The 15,071-nt window shown below is 38.3% G+C and overlaps 1 protein-coding gene and 1 long non-coding RNA gene across 2 annotated transcripts in view; one reads left to right on the top strand and one right to left on the bottom strand.

Moving 5' to 3' along the window:
• On the bottom strand, positions 1–9,236 carry RNFT1 (ring finger protein, transmembrane 1). Its single transcript, XM_075517924.1, is given in 10 exon segments — positions 1–955; positions 1,147–1,248; positions 2,112–2,177; positions 3,018–3,176; positions 4,865–5,018; positions 5,661–5,761; positions 6,385–6,461; positions 6,787–7,176; positions 7,179–7,204; positions 9,196–9,236. Coding segments are annotated over 10 exon segments (1,215 nt in total). The 5' UTR covers positions 9,201–9,236; the 3' UTR covers positions 1–820.
• LOC142417341 (uncharacterized) overlaps positions 9,161–15,071 on the top strand; it is a 24,246-nt gene continuing 18,335 nt past the window's right edge. Inside the window, exons 1-3 of the long non-coding RNA XR_012777951.1 lie at positions 9,161–9,280; positions 10,141–10,179; positions 10,924–10,964. This is a non-coding gene — a long non-coding RNA (uncharacterized LOC142417341). The remainder of the gene's footprint in view (positions 9,281–10,140; positions 10,180–10,923; positions 10,965–15,071) is intronic.

Here is a 15,071-nt window from a genome sequence, read left to right as displayed (position 1 = left end):
GATAGATTTAAATGCATTTATTCTCTCTGATTTTTATGCATACTACAAATTGCAAATATAGTATAAAATAGAATCTCCCCTGTAAGAAAATCTGGTTCCTGTTATGACAAAAATAAGTATTAAAGATTTGTTTTAAAAATATCAACTTTATAAAATGCTAAGTAAAAAACTAACATTGGTGGTTGTTTTATGTATTAAGCCAAAGATCCATTAGAAGTCTACAAGAACCTAAAGGGGAAACATCTTATTCTTGTGGCTTATCTCCAGGTACAGTGAGAAATAGTTGCTGTTACAGGTGCATGAATAAGAAGCTAATTTCTCTGATCTATTGGGCTAGCATTAAAGGACCTTTAATGCCAAGTGTGACAAGTAGCTCTAATTCTCACTGTAGTCCAGAGTATAAAATTTGCTCATAATCTTAATAAAATTGGTAGGTTGACCTTTTGGGTTGAGTCATGTTAGAAGGATAAATACAATTTAGTACAGTCTGGAACTCTACTTAAAGTTTTAAATAAAATGGTGAATTAAGAAGCTGCTACAAGAAGTAATGCAGCATTTTTCAAGGACTTGATTGTTTCCTACAAGAATCACAAGAGAAGCAATGCTGGCTTTTCTGCATTCATTCTGAAAACTTACTTTTCTATGCTTAAGAAGGTCAAGTTAACATCTTCTGTACTGTTTTAAGTACTGGAACATTTCATAAAGCATGATATCTAGAATTTGTAAACTCGTTCCTTGTGCCACCTACAATTTAATCTGCAGTAAACTGAAAAACCTTAGCTTGAACAAACAAACTGTAAAACAAGTTGTTTGACATGCTTTAGAAAATCTGTAGATGCATAGATGTAGCTCCATCCTTCCACTTGTTAACATGGTCTGAAATAACAGTTCTGCAGAGTGGACACGTTTTTTCTCTATTAAACCATAAAGAGATGCATTCTTCACAAAATGTGTGCTGTAATGAAAAGAATGAGAACTTAGAGCTTCTAAGCTCTTCCATTTATAAGACGGTATATTATTTGCATAGCCTGATTTCTAACAATAATCAGAAGACATACACTCGCTAATCTAACTATGTAGTTTTGTTTACCAGTTGTTTAAAAGATTCTTAAGTTTGCGAAAAATAATTCTGATTATGTGCATTACCTGACAGATAAGCAGAATAGGCTTCTGAAATTCAGCTTGGCAGATTGAACAAATATCGTCCGATTCAGAACACTGTCTCTTGCTAGCTGTCACCCCATAGTGCTGTAAAACAAGATATTTTCAGGAGATACTAGTTTCTGGAGGGGGTGGAAGAGCCAAAACAAAACACAGGAATACCAGGACAGAAAGGAATTGGGAATAAGGGCTCCTATGTCAGGAAAACTATTCAATCCCTAATCCAATGAAATGTTGCTAAGTTATTTTAATAGTTGTCTTGGGGCCTAAAGGTTATGCGCTCCCACTTACCATGCTGTCTAGTTAGTGTCTTACCCAGTCAGTTACTGGAAAAATCTGTATCAGTTTTATTTTAACAGTGGCCTCTGAGCAAAACACTGTGTTAAGTTCCAATTTGATCAAGATAGCACTTAGAAAATGAGAAGTGCTTTATTGTTCTTTTAGTTCAGTGACGCTGTGCTCCAAAATCTTTTATACATTTTACTGCATGAATAGCAGACTCTAAACAATACCTCTTACTACACAGAAAGATGATCTAGAAACTTATGATTCTAACAGAAGTTACTTGCATGTCAGTTATTTTGGTAAGCTTCAATTCTTACTCTATTTCAGTGTAAAGCTCTGTCTGCATCCAAGCAATATTTATTCCAGTTAAAAAGTAGGAAGCAGGACAAAAGGGGTATGTTATTTCACATACGTTTATCTGAAGAGACATGCAGAATAGACTTTTTTGGTTTTCCTTTTTTTTTTTTGTTCAGATGACAACATAATCATGTAGTCAGGGAATTCAGACTGTGAAATGGGAGAACAAGTATACAGGGTTTACTTTAAAAATGCAGTTGTCTATTGCTAGAACAATACAAAGTAATATAGGAATGAGGTATTTTAAAAATAAGTATTTTCATGTAAATTGGGTTTATTGTTTTGTCATAAGAGAATTCAGTACTCACTGGTCGTGTACAAAATATCCGTAAGACCTGCCTGAAGTTTCTTAATTGTCCAAAAAAGCTCAAAATCTGAAATGGGAAAGAAAACCTGAGTTACACTTAGTATTTTTCTCTGTGAACCAAAAAGCTTCCAAGCTTTTGGGCAGATTCCAACACTAGAAGTCTCACTGCTGGTTTGATGTTGGCAGGAACATAAGCAAAGCTATAGGTCAGACTGACCCTTTTTAGTTGCTTAATATGTAACCAAACCAAGAAATTTAGCCTGAAATTTTTTTTCCCCACTAGGTGTCTGTTCTTTAAAAGAAAAATAGTGTTGAGGTTCTGAAATTAAGCACTCCAGTGCAAATACACCAGCATTATCATCATATATGCAATAGTCTTTAGACTTGTAATTCAGGTACCTTAGCATTATAAAGTATTTCGTGTTCGAACTTGTACCAAGTCTGGTTACATTTGGGGTAGATTAGCTCTTTGGTGAAGTAGACAGCCAGTATGAACGCTTATGTTTAATTTGTTTAGCATCGCACAGGATATTCTAGCAGAGAGAAAATCTAGTTTCCTGGAAAATGCCGATTCTTTTAGCCATTAATTTTACCTTTATTTTTGCAAGCTCTCTTCCTCAGTATCTGTAACAGTCTGATCCCATGTCTGATGTGAAGGGACCTACAGTAACAGTGTTCTTTGCTATGCAACCTCACTCCGTTCCCAGAACAGGTGCAGGAAAAAGATTTAGTGCCCTGAGCCAGTATTCCTATCAGTTTTGGAAGGCTGTTATCAGTTAAACTGAAGCATTGACTTGCAAGTCAGTTCAAACACGAGATCATTCAGAAATGTGTTAGTTTATATGCCTCTAACCCTCCAGTGATAATTGCTGCAAAATAGTTAGAGAGGAATATAAAGCTTACATACTTTTAGGATGAGGTAGAGAAGGCCCAGCAATATCCCAAGGGTCCATCCTAGTACACTGTCCAGCTCCCCATAGCCAATAAGATAACGGAACCAAACTGGTATGGGGACAAACATACGGTAATACTGGCAGAGTTCTTCTAACAGCATGTACCAGTAGCCCTAAGCAAGACATGCAAAGGAATCGCTCAAGATTTAAACCACAAAGGTTTTTCAAAATACAGAGAAAAGATGCATTGTTACCCTTTTGAGTAACTTCCTCTCATAATATCTTGAAACAACTAAATATGAAGCATGAAAAAGAATGAAGACCAGATGATGAGTCTCACCACAACTGTACAAATAACACCACCACAATTGTTTGCTGTACTGCAGAAAATCAAATTAATAGGCTAAAATAGGATGGCTTTGTCAGCTGCCTACCTACTTAACAATGGCATCAGACTTAATTTCATAAACATTAAAGAAGAAAATAAAAGTTATATGAAAAAGGAAAATAAGACAAATTTGGTCATGTAGATCAGCTTGTCATTAGCAGAGTTGTGTCCTGCATTCAGGATTAAAAAATGAGAGTAAGGCCCATTCTTTTATTAACAAACATAAGTTACAAACTGTTTTCCTGTAAACATTATTTCATGCCTGTGTAAGAAGCCTTATCTTGTGATAATTAACTCCAATACAGGATGGGGTGGTAAGAAAATGATGGTGGTAGGGGGAGAAAGAAGCATAGAGTAGCTGGACTGAACAGGTAAACAAAGTTCAATGACACCCTAAAACTTACTGAGTAACAACTGCAAAGTGCAAGTGTCCTGGATAGAGCACTGTCTGTGTGTGCATGTATAATCATAAATATTTAGCTTAGCTCTTATTTATTTCCTTACGTTTGTCTTCAAAACTAGACTTTTAACAGGGAAGAAGTACTCTTTCTATAATGCACACTGCATAAATGCCATGATTTGCCACTATTGACCAGATTCTCTCTTTAATTTAGCCACAGTTTAGGTCACAGTTGGTGTAATGGAATTTTCAACAATTATTTTTTGGATGTTGTATCACTAGCTTTTTTTTTTTTTTTTTTAATTTATAAACTGGTATTTATAGAAATTGGTTGTCCCCAAGAAAAACTTCGTCCTGGTGCATTTGAAAAGATAAAACCTACCAAAACATCCTGTTCAAATGCTATCATGTACAAACGGTACTTGTTCTTTTTTTAAACAGTACTAGTATTTGCTATTTTGACATAAAATTTAACTGTTTTTTGCATGTCTCACCTCGGGAAGCAGATAAAGATAAATACCCCACCAACCAATGTAGGCTTCTATAAAAATCATTAAACTTCACTGGTTTGAGGAATTAAGCTATGAATCAAATTCATTGATCTGACACAAATATTGCTTAAGTTTATTAACATAAATAAAATTCAGCATTATTTTGAAGAGACAGAAAATACAACTGTTTGCATGTCCAGATCTTAAAATCTTCAGTTGCTGTCAACCATGTACAAAATTTACTATGCATCAGCTGCTCTGTGCTAACCGCCTGTATACACATTCTTACATTGCAGCAAATAAAAGGTTTCTTCACCACCCCTCCCCACTTAGAGACAGAAATAAACCCATTTATCCCATGACATAATACAAGCAATTGTTTCAGATCAGACTGTAAACCTTCCTTAGCACCAAGCAGGGAAGAACATGAAATCCACAGGGTTTTCTCACCCACAGTGTAGTGGTGGATTATATACGGACTTTTAATTAAAAAGACTTTTCTCTGGGTAGAATTTAATAATTAGCTAATTTTACCATAAAAGGATCTTCATAAGGAAGCAAAAATATAGCTTGTTTTCTTACCTTGGATTTAAAGGACATCATAAAAGAAGGCACCAAGAGAATAAAGCACTTGAAGCCCATGAAGAGGAATTTCAGAATAAAGTCTGTGACTCCCACAATCCAGAGTACCTCCCAGAAGTTCACAGAATCCACAGTAGGGTTTAAAAAGATTAAGCTACAAAAAGAATTATCAGAAGTTACTGGCGCACCCTATTTAGAGGAAAGCATAACCAGAGATTATCACGGCAGGTTTAACTAAAAAAGGAAACCTGGCTTACATAGAGGAAAAATATTTGCTACGAAAATGAACTCTTTATTGCAAATTGATCATTTATGATCTCTGACAACCTTTCAATTTTTGAACCCTCCTTCCTGTATCTTCATCACAACCTCCATCCTCTGGAGACAGGCTTTATTTAGCAATACAGCCTTTGACTGATTTACAGCCAAGACACTAGCTGCAGAATGGTAAGGGAAACAAAAATAAATGAGAGACCTAAACTCCACAGAGCCCCAGAATGCCATATTCAGTATTCCAAAGGCAAGGTGGTAGGGTCAAAGCTAGGAATCACACCCAGCTACATTCCCCATGGTACAGTAGTATCATTAAGTTGAGTATGGGGTCTGATCTTGCAAATTCCAACATACTGTTTTTAAGGACAGCAGCTGTTCAGTTTGGCAGAAGAGGAGAAATGGAGATTAAAATGAAAGAGAAACCAATGCCACAGTTAAATAAAAACAGCAGCAGCCCAGCTAAAATGCTCCCAGTTAGTATTTGAATAATTTAGGATGTGAGTAGAGATGTTCCTCTACTTACCTGTAATACAGTGACTGAGAATGAAAGGTATAATACAAGAGGAGAGATGATCCAGTTAGGTATACTAGTAACCAAGCACATTGCAACTTGGAGCACCGTTCCTGTAAGATAATCATAAAGACATATTACAGTCCTTATCTCGGTGTCCGTGTCTTAAATACATCTCCAAAGCACTAAGTCTGTTGCACCTGAACAGAGTTTTACTACTAGAGGATTTTATCTTAGTTGTTTCAGGCCAAATAAAATAGGAGAACTCAATGGAAAGGTAAAGCACCAATTTTAATGTTTTCAACTTAAAAATTTCTGTTTATCAAGGTTTTTTTTATGAAAACACAACCAAAACCCACCCCACTCTGAAGAAAACAACAAATTTTCCTTTGGGAGTGAACAGAGACAGCTAAAAGTTTAAACTGTCAACTGCTATTTGACTCCACAAATCTAGTTAAGTTCTTCCATAAATTCCAAAAAGCTTTTATCGGTTGAAGTGATTTCAATATTCAAAGTCAGAGGGGGGAAAAAAAACCCTCTTTTTGAATTTTGCAAACCTTACTTATCTGAGAAGCTCTACACTGTACAGAAGCATTAAGACTTTACTTCCATCTGAAACCTTGACACCTAATATTATTAGGTAAACAAAACTATCTCCATTCACATTTCTTTCAAAAATTGATGGATAAAGGTCTTGGTTAACTTACAGAATTTTGTTGCACAGGGTGATACTTACTCTTAGAAAAACCTGATTTACTATGCTTTTGTTTGCATACATATAAGTTGTTAGCAGCCCAATTCCAAGAGAAATGCCTATTAGGAAAAAAGGGTCAGTTACACACGAGAAAAGAAAAAAAATTTACTGAACTGGGTTAAAAAACCAGCCACTTCTAATATGTCTTTGTAATTACAATTAATAGCTCAGACTATCAAGCCAGAATAATTAAGCACATTGTACATATGCCAGCAAAGGAAACAGAAGCCACTGAAATGTAGTTTAGTACATGTCTCTTTCTGATGAATAAAGCAAATAAAAATAAGGGTAAAAATAAATTGAATTATATTTCAGGCATGGTTATTAGTATATCTCTTTGGGGGGAGGGTCTGTTCCCTCAGACCTCATTTTGTTATACTCTACCAATTATATGCTGCATGATCAATTTGACACACAGAATCATGATATATGGCAGACTTTTGTGCAGCCACTGGAGGAGGTATCTGAGCTCTGAGAGGGAGCTGCTGCTGTGTTCCTCTGAGTCTGGAGTAGAATCCTCGAGCTCCCCTGCTTCACTGTGGGCGTGTCCGTGTGAGCGACTTTGGGAACTTGGCCTTGAATGCCGGGAACTCTCATTTTCTCTGGCTGCTCCCACAGCAGAGTTTAGCTGTATGCGAACATCTCTGCTATGATGGCATGAGCTCTCTCCTGACAACCTCACTGCGTGGGTGCTCTGAGAAGATGAAGAGTCATCACCACTCCCCTGGATGTTGTGGAGATGACTGCAATTTGGCTGCATGGTGGGATTTTTTTCTGGTCCAGATTCTTGCTATTTTGTCTCCTAGAGTGGGATAGAAAAAGCCACATCTGAAGGAAGAGATAACTAGTTCTGGGGGAAAAAAAACAAAAACAAACAAAAAACCCAACACAAAAATACAATAGATTGTACTGAGCGATTGCCTGCATGAAGTAAAGATTCTCTTTCTGAGAGATACCGTCTGTCTTCGTTCTGAAAGCTGGCATGCTGGGTTTGCACCCTGTCTCCACGGGGCAACTTTGTGTGCCATATTAAATTACTTCCTTTCATTCATGTGCAGATTTTCTAGCCTGCAGTGAACCTGTCTGCCTTAGTAAAATCTAAAGTTGCTTCAGTGCAAATCAGCACAGCAAAAGTTGCTGAATAGGAGACCAGCACTAGCTTGTACAGAAGAGATCTTAGAAGTGCTGCATAATTTCACAAAAATAGCAACAGTAGTAGGCCAAAGAAGGAGCAAACAATGACGGGAAGGAAGCAAAGAGTACCTTTACATGCATCCATAAAGTGGTAAGCATTTGTTCAGACAAGTCTAGTCAAAAGCCAGTGCGTGTTCAAAATTGAGGGCCATTATGAGATTAACGAGATTATCCTGTCTGGGTAAGTGAGCAGAACCAGGTTAGTCCATGTTGTAATAAGCGTTTAAAAGAGCCTGGACCATATGGTCTAGGTAAAAAAAGAAGCGCAGCCAACAAGCAGTAATCTAACAGTGAGACCACCCAAATGAGGTCTTAGTTATCTTTCCTTTGGCATCGTTCTGTGGTTTTCCTAGGCACCGTTTCACTGTGTATCAGTCTTTAAATTGGTCAAACAGCGTTAAATCTGCTGCTCTGGACTGGTGTGACATCAGAGTAACGATTTTGGAAAATGCTTTGAAGCTGGATTTAGCACACCACCTTGTCACTATCTAAAAATATTATTGAAACATTGGAAATTTTGTTATAATCCTTTTTCAATAATTCAAACTCTTCCAGATTCCTCTTTGAAATTATTTTTTCCAAAGCTTAGCATACACAGCTAGTTTCACTGGGGATACAAAAAGGTTGAAGCAAAATTGGTTTTGCACTGCAAGCACTTCTTAATAGATTTGCACAAACCTAGAATTCTTCAGCCTTTAAAATGGAGATTATACTAGAAGCGTAAAATGCATTAATTTAAACAATGTATGAATACAGGAACTTACTACCATTTAGAAGTGCTGCTGCTACTATATTTTTGCTGGCCAAAGATTACATCATACTTCAATCCAGCCAAAATTCATGTTCTGTAATTTTATGCACATGAATAAAGCCAATAAACTGGAGATAGTATTGACTTGTGTGAACAGTATTCCTCAGTGTGTCTGCAGGAGCAGGCCACGAATGCTGTTTTTAAAAGGAGGGGAATAAAAAACCCAAAAATCTCATTAGCACTCTTCAGTTGGTGGTTTAGGGCCTGCTTCTGCAAAAACTGACAGTTCCGTGTTTAAAAAAAGTGAGCGATCCCATTGTTCGAGCAATGCAGCTTCCCTTGGCGCTCTGCCTAACAAACTTTCAAACAACTAAGTTATTAAACTGGATGTCAAAGCGCAAGAAATCCGCACGCAGTGACCGGCTTCCAGAATCTCTTCCCCCCTCATGAGAGAAAATAAGGTCTTTGATAAGGGCTCTTCTCCTCGAACATTGCCCATCGCTTCCTGGCCGCTGCCTCCCACCGCACTTGGGGAGACGCTTTCACGCCGCTCCTCGCTCCCGCTGGGCCGCGCCGGCCTCGCCCCTCGCAGGGCCGCGCCGCCGCCGGAACTCGCCGCCAACCCCCTCGGAGGCGGCGGGAGGGCGAGTGCCGCTGAGGGCAGCGCCGGGGGGGCCCCGCCGGCCTCCACAGAAGCCCCGGCGCAGGGAGGGGGTGACCCTGGAGGCGCGTCCCCGCTTCTTCCCCCCCGCCCCGGGCTCTGAGGGGGAGCGGCCGCCGGCAGCCCCTTTCCCGCCCTCCCCTGCACGAGCCCGGCAAGGCGCCAGCCCGCGGCCCGGCGGCGGTACCTCATCAGGCGGCCGGCGCCTCCCGCCCGGCGCCGCTGCCCAGGCCGCGGCCGCCCGCCGCCTCCATCGCCACCGCCGAGGCCGAGTGGGTGGGAGAGGGCGCGGCGGGGGGAGGAAGAGGAGGAGCCGTGAGGGGAGGAGGAAGGCCCCGAGCTGGGCGTTGCTCTGGCAACGAGCGGCCGTGGCTCGTCGAGGCCTTCGCCCCGTCAGGGGACGGGGAGGTGGCCGGGGGGGTCCCCTCTGGGGCGGTGAGGGGGACTCGCCTCAGCCTTGGGGCCGGGGCCAGGCCGCTGCCCGCGCTCCGCCAAACGGGGCGGGGGGGGGGTAGTGGTTCCTGTTGCTTTTTATTTAAAGCCTCAATTAAAATTAACCTGGGCAGGCAATAATAACGAAGGAAATTAAGAAATATATATATGTGCTGTGGTATCATTACTTCTCGGTGGCGATTAGTGCTCGCTGCAGGGAAGTCCTGCTGTCTGGAAATTGGCTTTGCCTCCTAGGAAACCTGAGGAAAATGCTGCCCTAGTTAATGCTGCTGTAGCTGTTAGGAGAAGCTTGAAATTAAATAGATACAGGGTTTGTCTTTGAAAATATGCTCTTGAATAAATTAGTTTGCATCCAGAAATGGCATCTGTTTTCCTTGGCTCAGATATTTTTCTGAAAGTGTTTAGGTATGCAGCTCACGCCGAAACCAGTGCTTAATATCTGAGCAGTTTTAAAAATCAGTCCTGTGTTGTTCTGAATTAAAACAGAAATACTGTTTTAATTCAAAATTTTAAATACAAAAATACTGTGGGGTCAGTAACCCCGGGAGAGGGGAAGAACAGACACTTAGACATCAGATCTCATGAGGTCAAAAACTAAGTGTTTGGAAGAGTGAAGTGGCCTGGTGTTTAGTAACACATACCATCTAATCAGAAACCTTCTCTTTTATACTTGAGGAAGAAGCTGAAAACACTGGACACATCTCTCTTTCTGTTGGAGGTAGGTTTTAAGGAGGCATCTGCAGCAATTTGGTCTACTTTTATGATGGTTTTGGAATCAGTATCTAGAATTTCTTGACTGGAAGTTTCAGGCCTTGTATCCTCTGCATTTCCCTTTGGCTGTGGCTGATGTATTGGAAGAAACCTGGGCTAGTTACTACAGATACACTGAAGTGTTAAACAAGCCCACAAGCCTCCTGTTCCTGTAGACCCTCTGAACTAAGATGACCTAATTTGTATAGTACTTCTGCCTAATTATTGCAATACTGCTCAGTAGCAGCACCAATGCAGATTTCAGATGCTCGGCTGGAAGCACTCTTAAGAATTATGTGGCTATATTCCCATCCTTCCAAGGATAACACAAAACTGTTGTGTTTGACTTACACTATGCCATATTGTTCATTCTCTTACTCTTTCCTCAGTCATTCGCATAGTGTTTGGATTATGAAGGACAGTGTGAAAAATCTTAATTTGATTCTCAAATCAGGAAAAGCAATTATAAATCTTTTATTTTTAAATAGTTTTTCATGGTTGGAAATTATGCATGCCTTCTGTATATTGCTTGGAAATGTATAAATATAAAAGCCTCGTTCAGCTGTTTCTTCTTTTTAATTATAAAATGCATTAAAGTACAATTGTAGTTTTAAATCAAAGTTGTTCTCAAACTATTTCTCATTGTCACATGCACTGGAAATACGACATTAATTCATGGAAGCTTATTAATCAATAATGTTTGCTCATGCAGGTCACTTGCTGATTTATCTCCAATTCACAGCTCATTAGAAGGTATGTAACTCTTCAGTGATGTTGTTATTTAACAGGTATGTTTTCATGGTGCTGTTAATGACCTCTGGATTTAGTAACTCCTGACACAAGAAAGATTTCAGAGATTATTAACATAAAATTGGAAGTCTTTTCCCATGGGTATTGCACACATTAGGTCATGTAATACCTAATAATAAATTTACCAATCTGTATTTTGGACTGTCCTCCTAGGATGCCCATAAATTTCATACAGACAGCTGAATTGGTGTCCAGGCATGTTTTCAGGTGTATATATACACTTAGATATAAGTATCCCAGACTTTCTCATCCTCCTAGGTGTAGGTGGTACCTCCTTAGTTGATGCTATCAGCAGATTTCATCAGTGTATACCTGCTTTTCCTGTGGTTGTTAAATACGCAAGACAATATTGGAACAAACACTGATCCTCATGGAACTCTGGCGGTGATGCCCTGGCAGCACAATACTTACCTTTCCAACAGTTACTCTGTACTAAACGTTGCCGAGACCTAGTTCTATACATACAAAATATTTTCTTCTAATATTTCTATCCCAGTCCTAATTCCTGAAGGAGCTCTGCAGAAGTCTTCCTACATAGAGCAGATTAAGGGATTACAATCTTAATCTTTTGTTCCTCTTAATAAACTGTAATATCACTATTTTTCATCACAACGTGTGGAAGGAACTAGTCCTTTAAAATTAGATGTACAGCATATATCTTTGGTGAAATTTAAAGGAACTGATCTCAGATACGTGGAAAGGAATTGTAGTTAATGATATGGTAAAAAATGGTTTCTTTGCAAGAGCCTGTAAAATAGCAGAATGTCCTGAATATTCAAAGGCTTTATTGGTTGTCTTCATTCTACACAAAATGTTACTTGAGTATGGAGGACTTTTGCAAAATTAAGAGGGTTTAGTTTAAATTGTTTGAAGGATTTGAAAGTCTTGCCAAGAGGTTCAAATGACCTTTAAAATTTGAATGCTTCCTGAACTTTGAATGCTCAATCTTTCTAAAACTACCTCCTGCAATTATACAACCTTTACTTCAGATTGAATTTCGAGCACAAGAAAACACCTCCTGTGCTCCCATATTTAAGGAACTGAAGAATAGAGACCAGTTTTGAAAACTCCTCACTGGAGTGATGGCAGAGGAGCCTGAATTTCACTGTCGAAGTCTGATCATGTAAGCTTTGCCAAGCAGACTTGCAAAGAATTTGAACCAGATATTTTTATAATGCAATGACATCATCTTGTTCCCTGAGGTTTCCAGAAATCTTACTAGCTCTCTGTGTACAGCAGCATGCTTGTTTCTGTTAAGTCATTCTGAACTGAGAGTAGTTCCACTGAAATGGTGTCATATAATTGTTTTAAAACTGGTGAATTAGATCCCTGAGTCTTGGGTTTTGTATATAGATAGAGCCTTGAATGAAAATTAGATAGTGGAGCCACAAAGGGCAGTTGTAATTTTTGCTCGCTGCACAGGAGGGTGCTCAGCCTCTGTCTTTATCTGCAAGAAAGAACGATTCCCATGGTCATTAGAATGAAGTGGAGAAGCTGTTTTCTGAACTGGTCTTTTCTTGTAGTGACATTGAAGGATCTGTTAAATACAATTACTCAAAAAATATTCAGCTGTTAAAGAATTTTAGAAGGTGTGTGTTAATTGCTGTCATAAGACCATTACAAAGATATTTAGGTCAGAAGATGTACTGTAATGATTATCCACTGTATAAGACATTGGTATTCTCTAATGGGTGCGCTTAAAGGTGCCAGAATTTTCAATAGAATCTTTGAAGTTTCTCAAAATTAATTTTTTTCCAGTCTAATGTGTTAATCTGAATGTGTGAATCCTTGTGTGAATCATTCCATTGAATAATGACTTCTCATGTATGTAAAAACCTACCCTGAGTGGATTTACTAGGAAGGGGTAGATAGGTTTGTTAATTTATATTGGATCTGTAGTACCTGCTTATAGTTATATCCTTAATTATTCTTTATTTTCCTTAGTAGGTAGTAATATATTTTAGGTTCAAACCCCAAATGAATGTTCTAACTTACCTCATAAAATGGGAATGTTTAAGAGTTATATTGGTTTATTAATTTAGGTTAGTTTGTGTTTTATAGTGGGAAAGGGTTTTATTGGGGCAGGGGGAGGTTTCTGTGGCACATTGTCAATAAGAGTGAATGCTGTTTTACTGAAGCTGGTTCTGTTGGTACCTCAGGCTGAGGTATTGCTTCCTGTAAGTACTCGTGTGTGTGTTCTGGTTGGGTGGCAGCCTTTAACTCACAGAAGAAAAAAAGTCTACTTTTTGTAATTATTTGTAATAATTCTTTGTAATTATTAAGATAGTCTGCCATAAAAAGTTTTATTTGACTGACTATAACCTGAACAAATGGTGAGATAAATAATCTGCTAGCATTAGTTACCACTACATGTGTAAGAAAAATTTTGGTTTATGAGTAGCTGAAAATTGACTAACTTTCTGTTTACCTTTTTAGAGATCAGTTAAACAGAGGTCTTGGATGTTGTTATCTGGTCTGATTTTAGTAAGTGAGTTAACACATTCTGTCTGAAAACAATTTGTTAAACCTCTGTCTTGTACAAGGTCAAAAATCTTCTGGCCCGCTGAACGCATGTCCATTTTAGTTGCTAAGGAAAAACAATTGTTAAAAAGCATTACCATTGTAGACAGCTTTCCAGATATTTCCTTTCAGAACTTTCCGAATAAATACAAACACAGAAACATAGTAGGCAAAATCTTGTTTGTCGTGTTGAATGGGATTTGTCCCATTAACGTCAGCACATAAATATTTGCTTCACTTCAGTCAATATTTACCTCACTGGTCAATAAAACTTGTTTTGCACTTCACAAAGTTAATATTTACTTACTGTTTTTAGTTTGGTGGCAATATATAAACTTGTCTGTTTCTAGTGATGTGGAAGGCTTTTTTACTTCTTTTCTGACAAGGAAGATTTTGTATTAACAGGTGTGTGTTAGTTTATTAGGAAGTCTTATCCACAACTAAGATCATGTTCATCATGTAATAAGATTATCCAGATTATGCCTATAACATTTTACACGTACAGAAAGGATAACTGAAAAAAAAAGGGGGGATAAAATGACTAAATATATTACCGAATTTAAAAATAATTGTTTAAGTCTGTAAAATAGGAATTCCATATCACTTATTTTTTGTGCTTGTTTTGTGCCAGTCAAGTTCTTTTGTAAAGGCAAATGTGCCATTATTCATTCAATGACGATTTGGTATTTTAACGTTCCTTGCATAAGATAAAATAATTAGACTGAAGGAGGACCTCAGAAACAACATGTAGATTTTTGGCTCATAGAAATGTTATTGGGAGTTAAATTTGGATAAATCACTAACATGTCATAAGGAAATGCTTGTCATTTAGATCGAGTGCATAATTTCTTGCATATCCCAACTTCCCATGAAAGAACCATAGAACCCTACTGTGGGTTCTGGTTTTTATGGTGTGGGGTTTTGGGGGTTTGTTTTGTTTTGTTTTGTTTTTAGTGTTGGCATTTTGAAAATTTGTACTTCATGGTCAAATATGTTAAAAGAAGAAAAAGAAACAGGAAAAGAATAAAAGGAAAAAACTTTAAAGTCATCTGTGGTAGTTTGCCTTTGCATGATGCTATTGCTTTCATCTTTGCTTCTCTTCAGATTTTTAATTTATCTTGAGAAGTGTTTTTGAAGATTGTCATCTGATAGTAGGTGAGCACTGCCTGGATCCTTACTTCAGAAATCCTGGACTATGTTCAGAAGCTCAGCTAGAGTCCTCACTCCCAGTTTAGAGGTGTAATAGAAGTGAGCACTGAGTCCTGAAAGCTCAAGAACACACAGTTTTGCTGCCTGTCATACGTATTCTCCAATATTTTGAAGAAATTACAGTCATCTTTTCTGCACTAGCTCTTGCTGACCATCACTAAATGAAAGCTTCTTCTGTGCTTCCTTCATTTCCCTCCCCACCCATCCCAGTTTTCTGGGATCTCTTATTAGAGAGTGGAAAATTCTTCATTGTTAAAACATTGGTATTCCATTCATGTTTAGATTAATACATGTTAATATTTTTTTCTTACTAATATACTG

Source organism: Mycteria americana, chromosome 15 (assembly GCF_035582795.1).
Source record: "Mycteria americana isolate JAX WOST 10 ecotype Jacksonville Zoo and Gardens chromosome 15, USCA_MyAme_1.0, whole genome shotgun sequence".
Taxonomy (NCBI): domain Eukaryota; kingdom Metazoa; phylum Chordata; class Aves; order Ciconiiformes; family Ciconiidae; genus Mycteria; species Mycteria americana.
This window is presented reverse-complemented; position numbering and strand designations above follow the sequence as displayed.